General features: G+C 35.8%; 2 protein-coding genes across 2 annotated transcripts in view; both read right to left on the bottom strand.

Moving 5' to 3' along the window:
- The window catches only part of farp2 (FERM, RhoGEF and pleckstrin domain protein 2), an 870,640-nt gene that overhangs the window by 791,513 nt on the left and 59,365 nt on the right, over window positions 1-19,762 (bottom strand). The window contains 1 exon segment of the mRNA XM_065266701.2: window positions 11,937-12,198. Coding sequence (XP_065122773.2) covers window positions 11,937-12,137 — 201 coding nt within the window. The 5' untranslated portion in view covers window positions 12,138-12,198.
- On the bottom strand, window positions 4,699-7,385 carry LOC135751916 (zinc finger BED domain-containing protein 4-like). Its single transcript, XM_065270197.2, has 2 exons — window positions 6,500-7,385; window positions 4,699-5,471 (listed from the first exon to the last, which is right to left on the bottom strand). Exons 1-2 carry the CDS (start codon window positions 6,907-6,909, stop codon window positions 4,949-4,951), a joined length of 933 nt encoding a protein of 310 aa, XP_065126269.1. The 5' UTR covers window positions 6,910-7,385; the 3' UTR covers window positions 4,699-4,948.

Below are 19,762 nucleotides of genomic sequence, written 5' to 3'. Positions count from 1 at the left end.
GCCTACACGGTTGAAAATCACTTCAGTGAGATTAATTTTAGTAATGCGCATCATTTTAATGTAAATAACGATAACGGCGTTATAACGGGGGCAACAGAAATTTATTTGATTACTCATTACTGAAAAAAATAACTCCGTTAGTAACGCTGATTACTTATAACGCCATTATTCCAATCACTGTAAACAAATGAAGCACCACATTTTTTTTGTTAAAGGAGTTTTATTGAAATTAAATTCCAGTATTTGTGCTAGGCATGGGCTGGTATAAGAATCTGGCGGTATGAGTTTCACTGTGTTGCGGTTTTGCCATTGCAACACTTAAATTAGTTATTTTCAAATGCCAGGTAAAAATAAAGCCTTTAAATAATAATAATAATATGCTTTCAAAAAATATATATAATGTTTTTGTAATGTATCTTAAATATAAACATCAAATCACATGACTTACAGATGTGGCCTTTAAAAATGCGCGTCTCTGACACATAACTGACATTAAAAGATTTTATTAAGTAACTTTAATCATTTATTTTAGATAGACTACATTTACAAAGCCATTTTTTTACAGTGTATACATTATGATCTTACGGTATTATTAAATGCATATAAATAAAAATATGTCAAACTAAATAAAGCCGATGTCATACACGGACTCCATGAAAGCATACGTTTTCTTGTTCGGTCCACGTGGGGTTAAACGGTCACATAGCCTATTCTCCATAAAAATCCGACTTAAATGCGCATCATTTGATTCATTTTTTCTGTGCAATTAGAAGAGACGTGATGTATAAATGAGTCTTATAACAAACCTCTAATTTGCGTAGACCTTGAAGAGACCGAGAGCATTTGCGCAATATCATTAACTAGTTTATCTATTTGTACATTTAGTTTATTTTTGCATCTGAACGTTTTTAATAGCTTGAACATGGTTGTAATGCGCTTTTCTGCATTACTGTACTTTTTATATTATCATGTTTTCCTTTACATGGTATGAAACTCGATATAAAGTGTGCAATGGTGTTGAACACATTTGTATAATGTGTTATACTTTTGTAGCAAGTAAATACAATCATATTGTGAGTGTAAATATTCATAAATTCGAGGAGTTTCTGAAATGTTTGTCTTCGGCAAAAGGCGCAGTTTCTCTGTTGCTGATTAAAACCCGTTGGCTATATGCGATTTTTTTAAACTAACATTTGTTCTACTTATTATTATTTTATTTATTTTTTTTGCCTATATTTACTCAAATAATATCAATGTAAAAATAGTAAGTAAATCATAGTTCAAGTTAGTCGTAAAACGTAAATTTTTTAAGTTGATGTTAAATGCAAATAATATTAATTTGCTTTCACATGGATGTAATGTGCCTTTCTTCATTGCTGTGCTTTTTATATTATCATGTTTCACTTCACACTGGTGTTTCACTGTGAATTTGTATGTTATACTTTTAACTAGGTAGGCTAATAAGTAAATCAAATCTATTGCTTTTATTCCAGAACAAGTAGCAATGAGGTGTAAGTTTGACAGTTTCACATTCAGACTTCTTTTAGGCTGTCAATCTGCGGCGCGCTGCTTTTTGCATGTAAAAAACATCAAAGTCTATTGATTCTGATTTGTGAATACATGTTCTGCTTGCCCCAATTCCAAATATTCTGTTGTATTATTAATCCCATTTTTTGTTAAACCGAGTATAACTCCCAAGCTGAACTCCTACAAAACTAACTAGCGTCGTTTTGTCCAGTTTTAACAGTGTATGATATTCAGCTCGTCTTGATTTAATTATTTTATTCCGCCGAATGGAAAAAATCGATAGGCTATCTGAATGAATGGGATTCAGGAAGTACAATAGGCTATACGCGCGTTAGTAAAACCTTTCGGCAGATCACGTTTGCCAAAACACAAAAAGAAACGCGTTTTCAAAAGATATTGCGAGCAAACAGACGTTTTCATCCGGACGGGAATAAATTTCTCAGATGACCTCCAAGTTCGGCGAAAAACAGTAGGTAAAATGCTCTGGAATTTACAGATTACAGAGGTCGTCAGAGAAAAACGATTCAGACGGGATTAAAAACACAGTGGACCTCTGAGAAGCATGATTTTCTCAAAATGATTTTTGTCGAGGGTGCCCCGCAAGCACGAGTGTGAAGCCTATGAATGAAAGCGTTATTATTCGCTTTGCGTCATTTCACACGCACCAGCGCAGCGCGTACACTGGCCGTCCGATCGGTCTGCGTGTCCCCGCAAGAAGTCCAACAAGCGCTGAGCATTGAGTCAAATAAGACTAGCGTCAGAAAATTACCGAGGTCCGGACGGCCATGCCCTTTGTTTAGCCTCAAAATGCAGACAAATAATGTTTTTAGTAAGGCATGTTTGTTAAAACTAGTTATATTTCCTATTTAAACTAAGGCTTAGTCCTGGCTCAAGCTTATAAAGACCCCGCAAAAACCCTGCTACAGCTCCTGAGGGGGTGCTCTCACTATTCACATGTAAATAAAATGGTTAGAAACCGTTTTTTCTGGTTCTCATTGCAGGACTGTGCGGGGGGAGGGCATTCCGTTTTCATGTGGAGACACTTCACGTTTGATAGCAGTGCATGTAGGCCCTACTTATTTGAGTATAATGATAGAGTAAGTATTGTGTTGGACACTATTTTGGATATCAAATTGTCCTTTTCTCCAGACAAATAAAACACTGATGTGCATGTCTATAGATCTTATCTATAGAGTCATTGCTATCATTTTCACTTTTGTGTTGGGTTAATTCCCTGACCAGACCTCTGTCATTTTCTTATGTTCGTCTTATAATTTGACTCAACGCTCAGCGCTCGTGTGGCTTCTTGCTGCACCGCGCAGACCGATCGGCATGTAACGTCTTAGCAGAGGTGGGACAAAGTCATTGTTATGCAAGTCACAAGTAAGTCTTTGCCCTCGAGTCCCAAGTCAAGTCGAGTCAAAGATGAGGCAAGTCCCAAGTCGAGTCAAAAGTCAAAGCCAACAAGTCTCAAGTGGAGTCCAAAGTCCTACCATTTTAGTTTCGAATCATGTCAAGTCCTCTTACCACAGAAATAAAATGCGTGCTGTGGACAGGTGGAGGGAGGCCCCTATACTGCATTACATTTGCAAAAGATCAAATTGGCCATGATGCCACCATGGCTGAAAACTCGCTCTACTGGAGCACTAGAAGCAGGCACTGCCAAGGCTACTTGAAAGAGTGAAGTAAGAGTGCCCAGAACAAAAGGGCATTCTGTCCTTCTGCCATGTCAATGTAGTGACTTAGCTGCAGTGGTATAGTCTAGATTTTTGTTTTCCCTCTCACCCTTATGCTCACTCGTCCCAGTGTGACACCCCATAAGAAATTCTTTACAATTCCTAGTGGGTATAAGGCGTGTACCTGCGGATCACATAGATTACACCACTGCTGAGCTGTACTGCTGGTACGGTCCCAACATCCAAACCAACGTTGGACTAGAGTGATTGGATGTCGTGCGTGCTATACACACTGAGAGCGGCGCGGCCATGTGATTTTTTTGTGAAATGGGTAGGTTGCTTCACTGCTGATTCTTGCCATACCTCCGTTGCCTAAATGCGCACGCATACGGTGCCATGTCATCATTGTGTACAAACAGTTAAAGGGTCTATTAAGTTTTAAGATAAAGTCAAAATGAAATTGAGATGACCAATAAAATCAAACCAGTCAGACAGGGGTGCAACACAGAGGTCAGATGCGCAGTTAGTGGTAGTGCAGGAAAGATGTAAGTAATCATTATACTATTATTATTATATGACTATTATACAGCAGTTTAATGACAAGAAATATGAAACCGCAGTGACTGTCAAGGTGACAGGACAAGAAACATTACTGCAGCTGAGCACATATGGGTGTCCAAATTTAATGCGCTGCTTTCACTCCCTCCAGTAATTCATTTTCCGTTATTCAGCGTGTTTATTAACAAAACACACCGCCACCCTTTTAAAGATATGTTTTTTACTGTATAATGATTAGATTCACTTTGTTGTACTGGACTGCTGCTAAGCTTGAACTTAAAACGCGACGTGCACAGAGTTTAAATGTTCATATTTTGGCTTGAATATTTTATTGTATTCAGTCTTAAAGCCTAATAAACAGTACCTGTTGAAGTCATTAAAGTTAAATAAATAACAAAAGAAGAGAAAGTGTGCAGCAGTGTGCCCAGGATGGTAAAATAATTATTACAATGTATTCCTAATGACCAATAAAAGTCTTCTGCATACTGATATGGTTTGAAATCTATAGGTATTTGATTCTTTGGTTTTCTGATGTATTAAAATTCATATATGTAGAGCAGGGAAATAAGAAGCTTTTTTTTCCTGGGGTGCATGCCCTAGAAAATACTTATATGGACCTCGGTATTTATAAAATCATGCAACGCGGCGTGTTTGTTTTTACATACACATGTTGTGAAATTTATTATTTTACACTAGGGATGCACCGATACCATTTTTCCTCTTCCGATCCCGATACCAGAGTTTGCCAGTATCGGCCGATACCGATCCGATACCGATCTGTGTTCTTTTCTAACTTTAAAGCTAAAGAATATATACAACTCACTTGGTTATTAAGATTTATTTGTTTCTGGCAAAGAAATACAAAAATGCCCATTACTGGATGAAATATTAAAACACTAGAAACCTTAAAAAAAAAGAATTAAAGCAGGAGCAAATAGTACTTTTAGCAGTTAGTGGTATAACAACCTAAACCATACTGCAATTATTAAATGAAATTATTTTCTGGAGAAAAAACTATTTTAAAGTGAACCTTAAATTAGAACTTTTGAAACACAATGCAAAATGTATTAAATAGTAAACCTTGCACTCATCAAAAGAAAATAGTGCAATGCAACATTGCAACAACCAATGGAACAACCATGTCTAAGTATTTAGACGTCACCAATGACAGAAACCTGTGTCAGGATTCACTTGATAAACATTGTCAGGTTTTTTTTCAGGAATATTAGCATTTCTGCTCTCTCTGCTAGTAGTCGGTTTCTTTTTTCGTCTTTGATGTTGGAGGCTGTGCTAAATAGTCTTTCACTCTCCACACTGGTACAGGGGGCAGAGAGAAAAGCTGATGCAGTAGCAGCAAGGGCAGGGAAACGAGAATTGTTCACTGCCCAGTACTGAAACGGATTTTCAGACCGAGGGATAAGTTTCTCTGTCATATATGCTTGTACTTGTACAAGAGCAGATGTTTGAATGATTCCTCCTTCAGATTCTTCTTGTTCCTTGTTGAGAACTTCATCGAACATCATCATGAAGGTGCTCTTGCTTGTATGTCCACTGGACCCACTTGCCTTTGCATGGGAAACCATCTCTGCTGGATCCGCTGCAGTGGCTAAAGCAGTAGTTGCTGTTGTCTCTAGTGCTTTTTCTCTCTTCTCGACCTCTTGAATCAGGGCATTTTTTGCATGCATGGCAGCTTCTTCATTTGTAAAGCATCTGAGACAAAACAGGAAGAGTATTTTACTTATTTACTTTACTTATTGTATACAAACATTACATGGTCGTTTTTATTAAAGTTGCCAGTTATTTTGCTGTTATGAACATTAGATAACCTATCTATCATACCCATCAAACAATTTGTCTTTATCCTTACTTTTTCCATAGAAATAAATGTTAAGATTTGGGTATTTCTTGCTATTTGAAAATAATTTATTCATTTTGTTTTAAGCTAAAAATGTAAGTGAAACTGCAAGTGAAATGTTTTACAGGCATTCTGAATAAATTCGTGAAAAGCATCAGTGACTTGATGTCACAATTTAATTTAGAAGTCTTTCTACTTTTAAAAATAGTTTTTTATTATTTATTTTAATATATTTTAATTCAACAAATTAATTACCTATTTTTCTGAATAAATACGCTTTTTTGATGTCATAAAAACTCTTTTTATATAATGGTCAGTAATAACAAAAAAATAAACTGTAAACAAACAGAGTCACAGCGGATCCGTTACGGATGCTGCGTGGCGTCTACTGCTATCTGGAAAATTATTTTATATAGGCCAAAGAAAGGCCTTTTAATTTAAGAATTAGTTTATTTAAAAAAAAAAAAGATAAAAAGTGTTTTTAATGTTATTTTCGTTAAACAGTCAACGAACAACGAAACAAAATAAAAAGATCTAGTCAAAAATGCATAATGCTTTCAACCACTTTATATAAAATTAACGTAAGCCCTATATCTGATTCTGCAAAATATTTTAACCATTGTTGTAACAAAAAGTTAATGCCGCAGTTACAAAGAATAGATCATTGTAAAATGTACAAAAAAATTATCATTGTTTTTTAAGCATTTAAAATCTATGGATTTATAAAACGAATTATTTAACAATGATCTAACTTTATTAATTTATGTTTATGTAATAAATAAATATTATACAATAAAAAAATAACGTTGTCGTCGTCAAAGTTTTATAATAGAAAATATATTTTATTATGCGTAAGTGACTTTTTTTAGTTTTTTTAGCTTACCTGTCTTTGTACCGTGGATCGAGTAAAGTTGCCAAGGAGTAAAGTGGTTCATCTTCGATGTTACCAAATCTTGTGTTGACCGCTTGTAGTAGCGTACTTTTCATTGTTTTAATCCTTGCGTCCGTGTCTCTCTCCTGAGATAGCAGACGTTTCAGAACTGAAATTGTTGGAATAACATCCGCTGTTGTTGAACTTGATGAGCTTATGGCTCGAGTCAGTTCTTCAAATGGTGACAGTACAATCATTGTTTTCTCGAGCAATGCCCAGTGGTTTGCAGTCATCGATGCAGGCAGCTCGTGGTCGGCAGCAAATGCACATAAAGTTCGCTTCTGTTCTAAGATGCTCTGAATCATGTAATATGTGCTGTTCCATCTGGTTTTGACGTCTTGCTGAAGACGCTTCAGAGGCATTTGAAATTCGCGCTGAAGATCCTACAAACGCGAGTATGCTAACGGGGAATGTTTGAAGTGCCCCACAATTTTTCTAGCACTTGCAATCACGTCGCTTACACTTCGTTGTGACAAAAGTCCCTCGTTAACAACAAGCTGTAGTGAGTGCACGACACAACCCAAACTAGGGACCCCAAGGTCATCCATTGCCTTCTTCATATTGCTGGCATTGTCCCTTAAAATCACATGTACTTTGGATATAGGGATTTTCCACCCATCCAACATTTCTTTGATGGATGCTGAAATCACGCTGCTGGTGTGTGACCCTCGTAATTCCTTAACGTGTAGCACAGTGCTTTGCAAAGCATAACTCGCATCCACCCAATGTGCAGTTAAACTTAAGAGACATGGGGCACACATCGGAGCTCCAAATATCTGTAGTAAAGCTCAAGGACTGCACATCTTTTAATTTGTCTGCAATTTGAGATGAAACTTTGCATGGGCGGAAATCCCGGGGGGGTCGGGGGGGACAGGACCCCCCCTATCTGAGGGTTGTCCCCCCTAAATTATCATTAGAATATGTGTATTGAAAATAATTTAATGATTTATAATACTTAAACTAGTTGTGTAAGAAGTGAAACAATACAAATGCAAACGGAGCAACAACAAAAAAACGTTTTAAATATTTGGATTCCCCCTCCCTTGCCTCACAGTGGTTTGGTCCACTGCCCACGCCCCTTTTACCTCACCACCACACATTCCGGTGGTAGAGAAGTGTACGGAGCCGACGCGTTAATAAGCTATATACAATACAACGTTTCCCATCACTTATCAGTTTATCCTCATATGTTTTAAAACTGGACTATTTTGACATATAAACATGAACATATTTCGTTTTCTGAGAACAGAAGCAGATAAACGATCAAGAAAACATTTTTATGCATTCATGCAGAGGTGAGGCAGAGCTGAAAGTAACAAATTACATTTACTCACCTTGCTGTAACTGAGTTTTTTGTGTACTTTTACTTTGAGTAGTTTTTAAAATCTGTACTTTACTTTTACTTAAGTATGTTTAAAGTATTGTTGGTTACTTCGCTACATGTTAAATCATATCCGTTACTGAGTAAAAATAAATAAAAAAGTAAGGTGATAAAGACGCGCCACGGTCGGATGATTGATTGATGGGCGGGGGAACGCGCAAAAAGAACCATGGAGAGGGACGAGACAGGCGCAGGCTAATGCAGACCCTCAATTCAATTCTTACGAAAGAAACCCCTGGCCATTGACGCAAAGCGATTGTTTCATTCAGGTAGGGTTCATGCTCTTGAGTACGGAGTTTGAGAATTGCCGACCGTGTTTAACCGCTAATTTGCACGATGCATTTTTAATACATGCGCATTATCTTCCGAGGTCTAGCAGCTTCGCGTCAAGTCAAACAACTTGAGAACGTCCTCGAGAATGCGCAGATCATTAGACATTGCAGAGAGAGAGAGAGCGCGAGAGAGATAGATTGAAAGACATCAGGTACACAGGTCTGGGAGCTAATAAACGTGTAAAGGATGTATAGTGTATAGCCATGGCACTCATCTCATTATATGTTCATTTATGTATATAGTTTAATAACAATGTATGTTACCAGCAATACATCAATTACAACCTTCATATAATGATTGTATTTACTAGCTGCTGACCTCATATTATTTTTGCTTCAAAAGTGCATAACTCACCTGTAAAAATCATTAAATAATTCCATAAATGTTTCTTAGTTATAAAAAGCTTTTTATTTTATTAACATTTGTTATTGCACTTTAATTGTAGAGATGTTTACAATTAAAAACATAGTTTGAGATGTATATATCCTTCCTTTGTGAACTATACTAGAAACCTCTCCCCGCTGTAAAAAAGTAACTCTTAAAATTAAAATGACTTTTTACTTGAGTAGATTTTTAGACCAGTAACTTTACTTTTACTTAAGTAAAATATTATTAAAGTAACTTTACTTTTACTTAAGTAACATATTATTAAAGTAACTTTACTATTACTTAAGTAGAAAATTGTATTACTCTTTTCACCTCTGCATTCATATGTATTAAAATTAAATTTGCGTCCGTTCATAGAGAAAGAGAAACGTTTTCTATCTGTACCCATTTCCTTGCAAGTACAATTTTGCCTGTATTATTGGTGTCCCCTTCAAAAATTGTTCTTGAAAAATTTTATGTTTATTGTCCCCCCCAACATTTAGATGAGATTTTCGCCCCTGAAACTTTGAAATACAGCTCAGGCAAAGCGTTCTCAGAAATGTACTTTCTAGACGTCAAAATGTATCGTGGTTCCAGATGTTCCATGAGGCGACGAAAACCGATGTTTTCCACAATGGAGAGGGGCTGATCATCGAGAACAATGAATTCCAAGAGCTTTTCTGTTATTTTTACAGCTTTTGCGCTCTGTTGTGCCATTTGTTTTTGACTCTGAAAAGCATCCGTCAGGGTCATCTGCTTTGACGGATCATCCTTTTTACGCTTAACTTGCACGAACTCCGTGTGTTCTTTTGCATGATGCTTCTGAAGATGCTTGATTAAATTTGTTGTATTGTAATTCGAAATACTACATCCACCTCGCGAAACTTTGGCTTTACAGACATTACAATTTGCAGTGCTACTCTCTGCTGAATCAAGCGTAAAATACTTCCAAATGAGCGACATGTTTAATGTGCTGAGGTAAATGGAAAGGGTGCCTGCTAAACTTGCCCGTCTGACGCAGACGGCTGTGCAACATATTTAATAAAATATTTGTTATATTTTCATTAATGCAATTTAATATATAAGTGTATTTTTTATATAAATTAATTTAGGCAATAGTTTATGATGTTTGCTGTTTATTAATCAACCACCACGGGTATCGGATTTGGATCGGTCACGCATCACCGATACCCGATCCACTCAAAATGCTTGGATCGGCGTGGATACCGATCCAAAATATCGGATCGGTGCATCCCTATTTTACACACACACATTTCACAAAGTATATATTGTAAGTGTAAATATTCCTTAACCCAACACTTCCGAGGCGTTTTGCTAAAGAATAATGTTTAAACTGTATTGGTGGTGGTTGAGAATAATTCCTCTTTCCATATGTAATGCATTTTAGCGCAATATAAATGTATCATATTGTTATTCTTAAAATATAAGAATACTACTATATTTTTAACTTTAAAACATGTCTTTTTATACCACATTAATCTCTTTAAAATATTGATACTTTTAGAAAAACTGACAATTATAAATATTATGAACAAACCAGGAAACAGTGTCAAAATTCGACAACACAAATAATTAAGATATTCATTGTAAATAGAGTCGCGTTTATTAGTCTCACACTAAATTCTCTGTTGCACTTACTATAAATGCGCAGTGCACGTACACTCATCTTAATAGTTGTATGCGCTGTTATGCTGGCAAGAAGGGGTTGACATATCACTTTGCTGTTTTCAATGTAAAATATTCAGCAATGCCCTTATTAACTTCTGGAAACAACGGCAATGACAATGTTTTTATGCGCCACCTGGTGGATATTCTGTGAAGCAAAACACATTAAGGGAAAAGGGAAAGTAGCCCCCCCGAAAGCACTTGCAGAATGCTGCGAGACTCTGCGAGACGAATTGGCAAATGCCACGGGAGAAAACGCGCGTTTTTAAAGGCCACATCTGTAATGATTTAATGAATATTGTATACGCACAAGCTCAAACCTTGGAGACGGTATCACTGAACATTTTAGTGGTTTTGAAACCTTGACTGTTTAAAACCTCGGTATACCTTGAAACCGGTAACCGGCTCATGCCTAATTTGTGCACCTGTAAAATGTACAAAATGAAGGCAATACAGAAGGCAATTCATATTAAGAGCATTTCAAAAATATATAAGTAGATAAATTAACGTTTATCTATAAAGTATGAAAACAAAATTATTATTTAGGCTAAATTAAGCTTGAGAGATCATTTAAGTCGCTTAGATTTTGTCATCATTTCATAAAAAGCTTAAATACTATCCACAACAACTTAAATTATATCCTGTGTGTTCCTTGGTTGAAAATATCTAGAAATATATACGAGTAAAAAAGTACAGAACAAAAATGTTTAGCTTAAGCAGAGCGAACGTAAAGCCGTAAATAAAGCAGACTCTCCTTAATAACGTTGTAGATGTGCTGAAAAAGTCAATTCCGCAGATAATCATCATGTTTATAATGCTTCACGCAGATATTGTTGATGAAAAACTTGCATATCTAAATGCCTAGGACATGTGAAAGTCAAGAGTTCAGTCAGTTAACAATAATTGCAACTCTCTCATCCGCGGTGGTGCGAACTCTGTAGATGCACAAAGATAAAACCTATATGGTTATTTTTTAAAGTGGTTTTAATGTTGTTAAGCAGCTTTATTATGGCACTTTGTATTTGTGTTGACCAGTTAGATTAAAGTTTAAACTTTAAAACTGCATTTAGAGGCAGATGACCCTAATTTTGTCATCTCAGTTTCACTTTGCGGTTCAATTCCGGTTGATGCTCCAAAAACTAAAGAAGTGCCACACAGCACTTTTAAAATGTATTCGTGTAAGATCCTCTCCGACTCTGAATCCACACTGTTCTTTTTGCCATTTTTCAAATGAATAATGCAGGCATGATCCACGTAGTTGGCTGAGCCACATACGCTATGAATTGCATTTGCGTCCTGACACAGGTAAAATTCGAATACACAGTTGTACGTTCAAATATTCATAAATTTTTTTAATTCCACAAAAAATTTAAAATTCACATTTTAATTTGACAGCACTATAATAAGCTGTGAAATATGAACTAAGATAATCTACTTGTTTATTTTGCTTGTTATCAGAAATAAACTACTCTAAAAGGACTTGATTTTAAAGCCTTTGTTTATGTTGTCACTGCTGAAACCTTCTATAAACAGCAAGTGTGCAATGCAAACAAACAAAACAACAACCCAGCCAACAATGACAACTGAGGGTAAATAGAAATTTAAAAGGATTATATGACTAACCTCAAGCTCAAAGAATTCCTGAGCACCATCCAGGCCCTGGACACGAATCTGCAAGCCTTTGCTGTAGCCTTTACCTCCTGCACCCATATACAAGTAGAGGCTCTGCCCGGGCTCCAGAGTGCTAATACCGGTGTTGAACTGAGCCCCAAGTCGTGTGCCAGGGGTCTGCAGGGCCCGGAAGGTGCCCTCAATCTCACCCATAGCTGCTCCTAATGAAGCCTACCCCCTCTCTCTTACACACACATATATACACACTCTGAACCTAGAGAGAGCACATAACAAAATACGTATATGATCAATAACAAATAGGTAGTTAAATAGCTACATAAGACACCATGGGTTAATCTAGAAATGTATCATCAGTAGTGGAAAAAGGTGACAAAGACACAAGCATTCACACACACACACACACAAACCACACACACACACACCAAGAAATTGACAAGATGAAAATAACTATTTTCTGTTACAAACTTTCACATAGCATCTTTAGGTTATAAAAAAATTCATATCCATAATTTGATTTTCAAAGATTTATTATAAAAAACTGAATTTTTTTTCCACAAAATGCAATAAATCCATGACAAGTTTTTTTTTCCAAAATGCTATAATCTATGGAATCAATATATAAATGTGCATTCATCTCTGCCATGTTATATTCATTTAGTTGACTAGTGGTAGACATTGTTTAAATATTAATGGCATTAATTAAAACACTTACTTTGTCATATTAAGAACACTGTCAGTAGTTGTAGCTACCCACTTTCTTTCAAAATATGATTAATGGCCCCCTATCAATCAAAAATTGTACAAGCTGTCCAGTTTTGAGTGACCTTTTTATGTTTTTTAAGCCTGCGATCCGGATTAGCGTATTTTTACTACATGTCAATCAAATCTTTCATTCATTTTTGTGTCTGTTAGTTGTTGCGCGAATGTTTGTCATATTTATTGATGTCTCAATCAAAAAGTTTGCTGTTTTGGCTGAAATGTTGTCCAGTTTTCTGGCTGTCATTTTTACGACCGGCGCGTCTCTGTCCTGTGTGTGTGTGTGTGTGTGTGTGTTCACGAGCCATCCGCTATTTACAAATCACAGGCGGCCGCGACAGCAGCTCGTCCACGCTGCACATTGTATGGGGAAAAGCTGGTATCCTCAAACCTTTTTGTATGTATATTTTTTACGGTTTTCATTTTAACAATTTGTTTATTTAAAAAAATACCAAAAATGTTCTTTGGCGTTGAAGCGGAATTGAATAACCTAATATTTAGTATTCCTGGTACGTCGCAGAGAAGGTTGGTCTGAGCTAAAAGACTACAGTTCTGCACAGGCCAGGAATTCAAAACCCCTGCTGCATAACAAGGCTTCAGGCCATCTTGGAGCAAAAAAGTCCCAGTTGCCTCCCCACATGTCGTCCGGTGTGTGCATTTAATCATGTTAGAAAAGTTTTAAACAATGTTTTATTTTAATATTTTCTAATAACATTTTATCTTTTAAATGGTTAGATACCAGTGGCAATGCACTCGATGTGTGCGATATTGTAAGTTCTAGAACGGATCTCCATGGTATGTTTATGCTGTGTTAGAAAAGCCTTTAAACAATATGTTTTATTTTAATATTTTCTAATAACATGTTTTATCGGTTTACACTTTGGATACCAGCAACAATGCGCTCGAGGTGTGCGATATTGTAAGGTCTAGAATGGATCTCCAAGTACGTTTATGTTGTGTTAGAAAAGTTTTAAACAAAATGTTTTATTTTAGTATTTTCTAATAACATGTTTTATCTGTTTACAGTTTAGGATACAAGCAACAACACTGTGGATGTGTCTTTAAAAAGAGAGATCAGAGACTTTTTGGATTTTGTTTGGGAACAATTTAAACATCATAGCAGCCCTGGGATTTACAAATTTTGTATACAGATCGGAGTATACATGTTTGAGCTGTATACAGAAATTGACACTTATCATTGTTTTGCTGTTGTTTAAAACGTATAGTGTGCGTTCTTAATTGCAGTTGGTTTATTTTTCATTGTTTATATAATCTGGTTTTTATACTAGTTATATTTGGATGTAGTTTTTTTATTGTTTTATATATTTTGGCTGTTTTTGATATCTTGTTTCTGTGTTTACAGTGTTTTAGATTATTTTAAGGTTTTCCTATTATCTGGTTATTTGTATCTATTTGATTTTACTGTGTTTGATTATTTGAATTAATTGATTTTACTTTCTTTGGTTACTTTTGATATTTAGTGTGTTTTTATATTGTGGTAAGAAAGATTTGAAATGGCCCAAAAACATTATTTGAAATCTGAAGGTTATGACAGAGCGAATAAAATTATAAGACTCGATGAATCCGTAAAGGTGATGAACCTGATATTACAGGGGGGGTGCAAAGGCTAGTGCAAACTATCAGATCTATGAACAGGGCTCACGCTATTACAAATGTTGTCCTCAAGCTGCCTTCTGTGGATGCCATGTGTCAATTTTTTCACAGAATGTACATCACAATCCATAAATTTGCATGAATGCGAATGCCAAAGGCATCCTAAAAATTCCAGACAAAATCTCTGTCCTCCCTTTTCAAAATAACCGTTAACACTGTATTTACCAAACGACATCTCACCATGGTTTAATGCATGTCGCACTTCATTGCCATGCAAATGATTGACATGCTCAAGCCGTTCAGTGGAGACGTTTGAGTAGCCTTTTTTTCAGGTAGGCATTGTTGTGTGTCAAAGCTAATGTGTCTCTCGGCAGATAATGAGTCTTGTACACAGCCATGCAGCACGCTGCCAGCATTGTGTATCTGAAATGGTCAAGTGCTGTACATTGTATAAACTCATCACGGTATTTCATGCACACCTCTCTCAACAAAACAACATCGTTCTTGCTGTACAATGCCAGCTCTTTCTTAAAGTCAAACACTTAAAGGCTCTCTAAGCGAATCTGTGAGACGTTAGTTATTGTTGACGTTTGAAACTGTTTTCAAACAGACGGAGCGTAGCTAACTCCTCCCCCTCCCCCTCCCTTCCGTGCTTTCATGAACGCGCCCAACCCCCACCCCCAAATCCTTTTTGTCGTTTATTGGCTGGAATACTTTGTTTTGTTTTGTGATGCTAGGTTTGGCCACTTGTTGATATTGCCGTTTGTGAAGCCTGGGCTGTCTACAGAGATCGCGTTTTTTTACAGTTTGATCAGCGGACAGGCAGCAAGCAGATAGTGAGGAGATGTTTCCGGTATGTAACAAAAAAAATTTTACGGTCTAAAACGCTTCAATTCGCTTAGAGCGCCTTTAACACTCGACCGTTTTGTACCATTCATCAAACTGTTCCTTTTTTCTGACATAGTGTCATATCTTTTTCTTAAAAATTATGTGAAAATCATTCTGCCTACTCATTCACATAAAACATTTATATTGATTTACAATTTCTAAGACACTTTTTCCTGGGAAAGGCTGTATGTGAAGAGGTGTGAAAGCTCCTGAATAATCTGTGATTGACACCTGAGGAAACAAAAGACTTGCAAGATGAGACGCATAATGAGCCTTGTAGGAATGTAACCGGAATGTAACTTTATCTGTAGTAAAACCATGATGAGGTTTACTTGGGAAGTTAGAACACAATTATTCAACGGAATGTAAATACACACACACACACAAATAATTATTTTTCTATTGAAATATTTTCTATTAATTAACATATTCATGGTCATTTAATAAAATAGCGTCATTTCATTTTAACCTCATAGACTAACATTGTTTTAGCGTTTCTTTTTTCTTTCTTCAGTTAGTAACTTAAATATGTAAGAAGGAAAAAATATTTGAGTGATTTCCAATCGCTTTGACACGTCTAGGCTATTAAGAGAATATGATGTTAAGCTTTTGATAGGTGACTAAACAGCAGTGGTAAGATATTACGTTTACCTAAAGCGAATAGAATGTGTGTTTGTCATTTCGTTTTACCTCAGAGTCTAACATTATTCTAGCGAAAATAAACAGCTATGGTAAGATCTGTTAACCTAAAGGGAATTAAATGTTTATTCCTTTATAATAAATATCTGCTTTAAGTCTTCTATAATGTGTTAAATTAGTTGTTTATATATTTGATAAGTACCATGTTATCTAAATACAATGTGTGATGTGTTGAGGTATTTTTTATAAAAAATTAACCTGTGTTATAATACATTCATATAATATTTCAGTTATATAACAATTAAATTATTCTAACGTTAGGGAAACGTTAAAATAACATTAGGGGAATGTTTATTTTCTTAAAGAAAAATTTCTGTCTAACCAAAAACCTTGGAAAATAGGGGAATGTTTTGGGAACCAAATTGTTAGCTGGGGATGGGCAGGAATAGTTGGCTTACATGGAAATCCAGGATTTATCAATATTCTAAACAGTGCATTTTTTCTTTTGCATTTTCTTTTTTTCTTTTGCATTTTTTCGGGCTACTTATATTCATTTCGGGCTACCAAAAATTAAAGAGTGTCTGCCCGAAAAGCTACCAGGGATTTAAAAATTTTGCGAGCCCTGAATAATATACGAATGTTGGCAAAAAATGTATACCACACGACAGTGATGCAAACATTTCACCTGTCTGTACACTTTGAACACATTTAAACACATTCTTATAACAAGCAGACGGTTTAAGCTTTTTCGAAAAAAATAGTACCATATTGTCGATTTTTAATCAAGTCATCAAGAATACTTTTTTATAACACTTTCATATTCACGATTCATGCCCATATAATACAGGAAAAAACACAATGCTGTCCGCAGGGGTCTGATAAGAAATCCTGGACTTGTTTGGTGGAGTATTGCACTGTTACAGAGTTGAGTTTTAAAAAGTCATTGATTTTATGTAGAACACGGTAATGATCCGGCTTGTTGCCAAAACGTTCAAAAAAACAACCCACCCCGTATTTGTTTATGTAAACATATTGTCATTTTTAATCAGGTCATCAAGAATACATTTTTATAATACATTCATATTCACAATTCATGCTCATATGATACAGGAAAAAAGCACAATGCACAGGGCTCCAGACTAACTTTTTCACTAGGAGCACAGTGGCCCCCAACTGAAAATTTTAGGGGCGCAACCAGAAAATTTAGGGGCACACACCGTAAATCAACATGCTAACCAAATATTCACATTTCTACTAATTTCCACTGTATTACTAATAAATACTTGATAGATGCAGAAAGTACAATGTGTTTTTTCAAATTCAGTGACACATTTTATTGTGCACTTTTGGAAAAAAAGGTCAAATTTACTGGTTGCACATGTGCGACTGGATGTAAAATTCAGTGGCACACTCTCAAATTTTAGGGGCAAAATGCCACCATTTGGGGGCAGTCTGGAGCCCTGAATGCAGGTGTCTGATAAGAAATCCTGGACTTGTTTGGTGGAGTATTGCACTGTTACAGAGTTGAGTTTTAAAAAGTCATTGATTTTATGTAGAAAACGGTAACAGTGTTTCCTCTAGGATTTTTTCCAGCTGTGGCGGCAGGGGGCGCCCATGATGATTACAAATTTACATAATTTTTTTAAATGTAGAATATAGGCTACAGTAAACTAACATGTATTTTTTATAATATTCATGCTGTCATTTACTTTTCCCTTATATTTATAGCATATTGCTTTTCTATGTTTGATCTAAACTGCATTTTCTTAAAAAATACGTTTTATAGCTTCGTACGGATCTTTCATTGTAGTTTTAATGTAGTGTGCAAGTTTGTGCTTGTGTTTAGCGTTACAGTTCCCTGTTGCAAAGTCACGCACAGTCCTGTTTGATAGTCCGCACCACTGTGATTGACAGAACACCCGACCAGTTATCCGACATCAGCAGCAATTTAGTCCGCACTCGGCCCGTTTGACATAAAGACCCCGACCCGGTCACACCGCAAATCGCGCAGTTAAAGGGACACTTCACCCATTTGCTTTAAGCTTTGTATAGTTAGAACCCCAGTCATGTTTTTGAATGGTCATGCATTATTTCCTCAGTTGCCGCTGAGAAAGAAGAAATACAGATTTCAGTATTGCACTTCCTTCTTTCAATGATGTAAAAATCATCATTTTGCATCATTGAAAGAAGGAAGTCCAATATCTTTGTTGAGGGGGTGAGATTACAAACACCCCTTTTCTCGGTCAAGTAGGCACCAAATTCAAAATGTATGTTATATTTCAACTACAAATATGACACACTTTCAATAAAGATTAATGTTTCTATGGGTGAAATTTTCCTTTAAATATAAACCTTTAAAGGGGTGGTGAATTGATCGATTTTATTGTTTTATACTGTTGTCTGATGTCTACTTATGATGTTCGCGTGGTTTTACATTCAAAAACATTAAAAGCAAAATAAGTAATAATCTATTTTGTAACATGGATTAGTGGCTGTCTGGAGAAATGGTTCGTTTGAAGGGGCGGGCCGCACTGAAGACCTGGACGTAAACACCCACTGCTATGATTGGACAGCTTCATTCCCCGTCATTACATGTGGGCAAATGTTTTAAAAACATTAATGTGTAAAAATAGCAGCCGGACACATATATGTTTGAGCCACAAAAGATTCTGGGTGCTAAAGATGATACACAAAAATGACAATACGTATAGTAAAGTAGAAACAAAAATTTAAACTCGACGTGACTAAATTACCGTATACAACACAGTAAGCACATCAGAATCTAAACTGCAGCTGATAAATCCTTATCAATAACTTTGTATATTTCTATTGTGCTTGTGAGGTTGCTCTTAGATACACATAATGTTACATACCACAGTTATATGATAAAAAAAGCTTTGTTAAGTGTTGGACCTTTCAAACGCAACTCACCTAAATTACTGTATACAACACAGTAAGCGGGTATCAGAATCTACACTGCGGCTGATAAATCCTTCTTTATCAATAACACTGTATATTTCTACCGTTAAATTACAGTCGTGTTGTTAAGTGGTGTATCTTTATTAATCATTTAATGTTTTTAGTACATTAAAACAGTCAAACATACGTGTTTAGACACGGATGTTACAACAGACATATCAAGCGATCTCTTCTAACAAAGCAATAGTGAAATGCAGTAACTTAAATAAACTTACTGTGTACTGCTGTGTCATTTTTGTCAGATCCAATATTAGTGGTGTTTTTAATCACAGTCTCTCTGCAAATCCAGCATCGACTTCTTTACAAATGAATCTGTGTACACAAAGTAAACACTCCCCACTCGAGCTGGAACTTCTTCAAAAGCAAACTTTATCCACGCATTCCTAATGTTGAGACTCCGTTATCCAGTGTCTGTGTTCTTTCCATAGACCGTTCTTCCACAACCGAAAATGCGTTTCCATGGTTACTTCAGATCACCGCGTCAAAATAAAAGTCTCAGAAAAAATTTATTTAAAAGTCATTTTAGTTACATTTGGCAATCTTTAAATACATGTTTACTTATTGTTGGGTCACACGTGTGTCACGCGAAGCTGTGGGCAGGGCTATAAAAGTGGTTAGGATTTATAAGGGTGTCGGTGAACAGCATACGCGTGATGACTTTGAACCTTAAATTACCCTACATTTATTGTCATACAGATAAAAGTAAAACGACATTCTAAACTGTAAATGTTGTATTTATTGTATTTAAACATTGTGCTTATTTAAAATCATTAAAAACATGACGTGCTTTCTGCTGCTTTGGTTTTACAACGCGTCACAAAAAAGAACAGAAACTTAAATACTTTTTTTATTCATTTTGTCAATCTGATAATTATTAAAGTGTAACTTCATGTAGGCTTATTTATTTTATTATTATTTCTCAAAACAGAGACGTAGCCTAA

The sequence above is a fragment of the Paramisgurnus dabryanus genome, chromosome 7 (genome assembly GCF_030506205.2).
Source record: "Paramisgurnus dabryanus chromosome 7, PD_genome_1.1, whole genome shotgun sequence".
NCBI lineage: Eukaryota > Metazoa > Chordata > Actinopteri > Cypriniformes > Cobitidae > Paramisgurnus > Paramisgurnus dabryanus.
The sequence above is the reverse complement of the archived record's forward strand: the minus strand, read 5'-3'. Positions and strand labels throughout refer to the sequence as shown.

What these genes read in the sequence shown, in the direction of transcription:
- LOC135751916 (XM_065270197.2), bottom strand. Translation starts at nt 6,909, where the DNA reads ATGCCTCTGAAGCGTCTTCAGCAAGACGTCAAAACCAGATGGAACAGC. An exon ending in GATCCACGGTACAAAGACAG is followed by an intron (nt 5,472 to 6,499) that starts GTAAGCTAAAAA and finishes GTTTTGTCTCAG; the next exon opens with ATGCTTTACAAATGAAGAAG.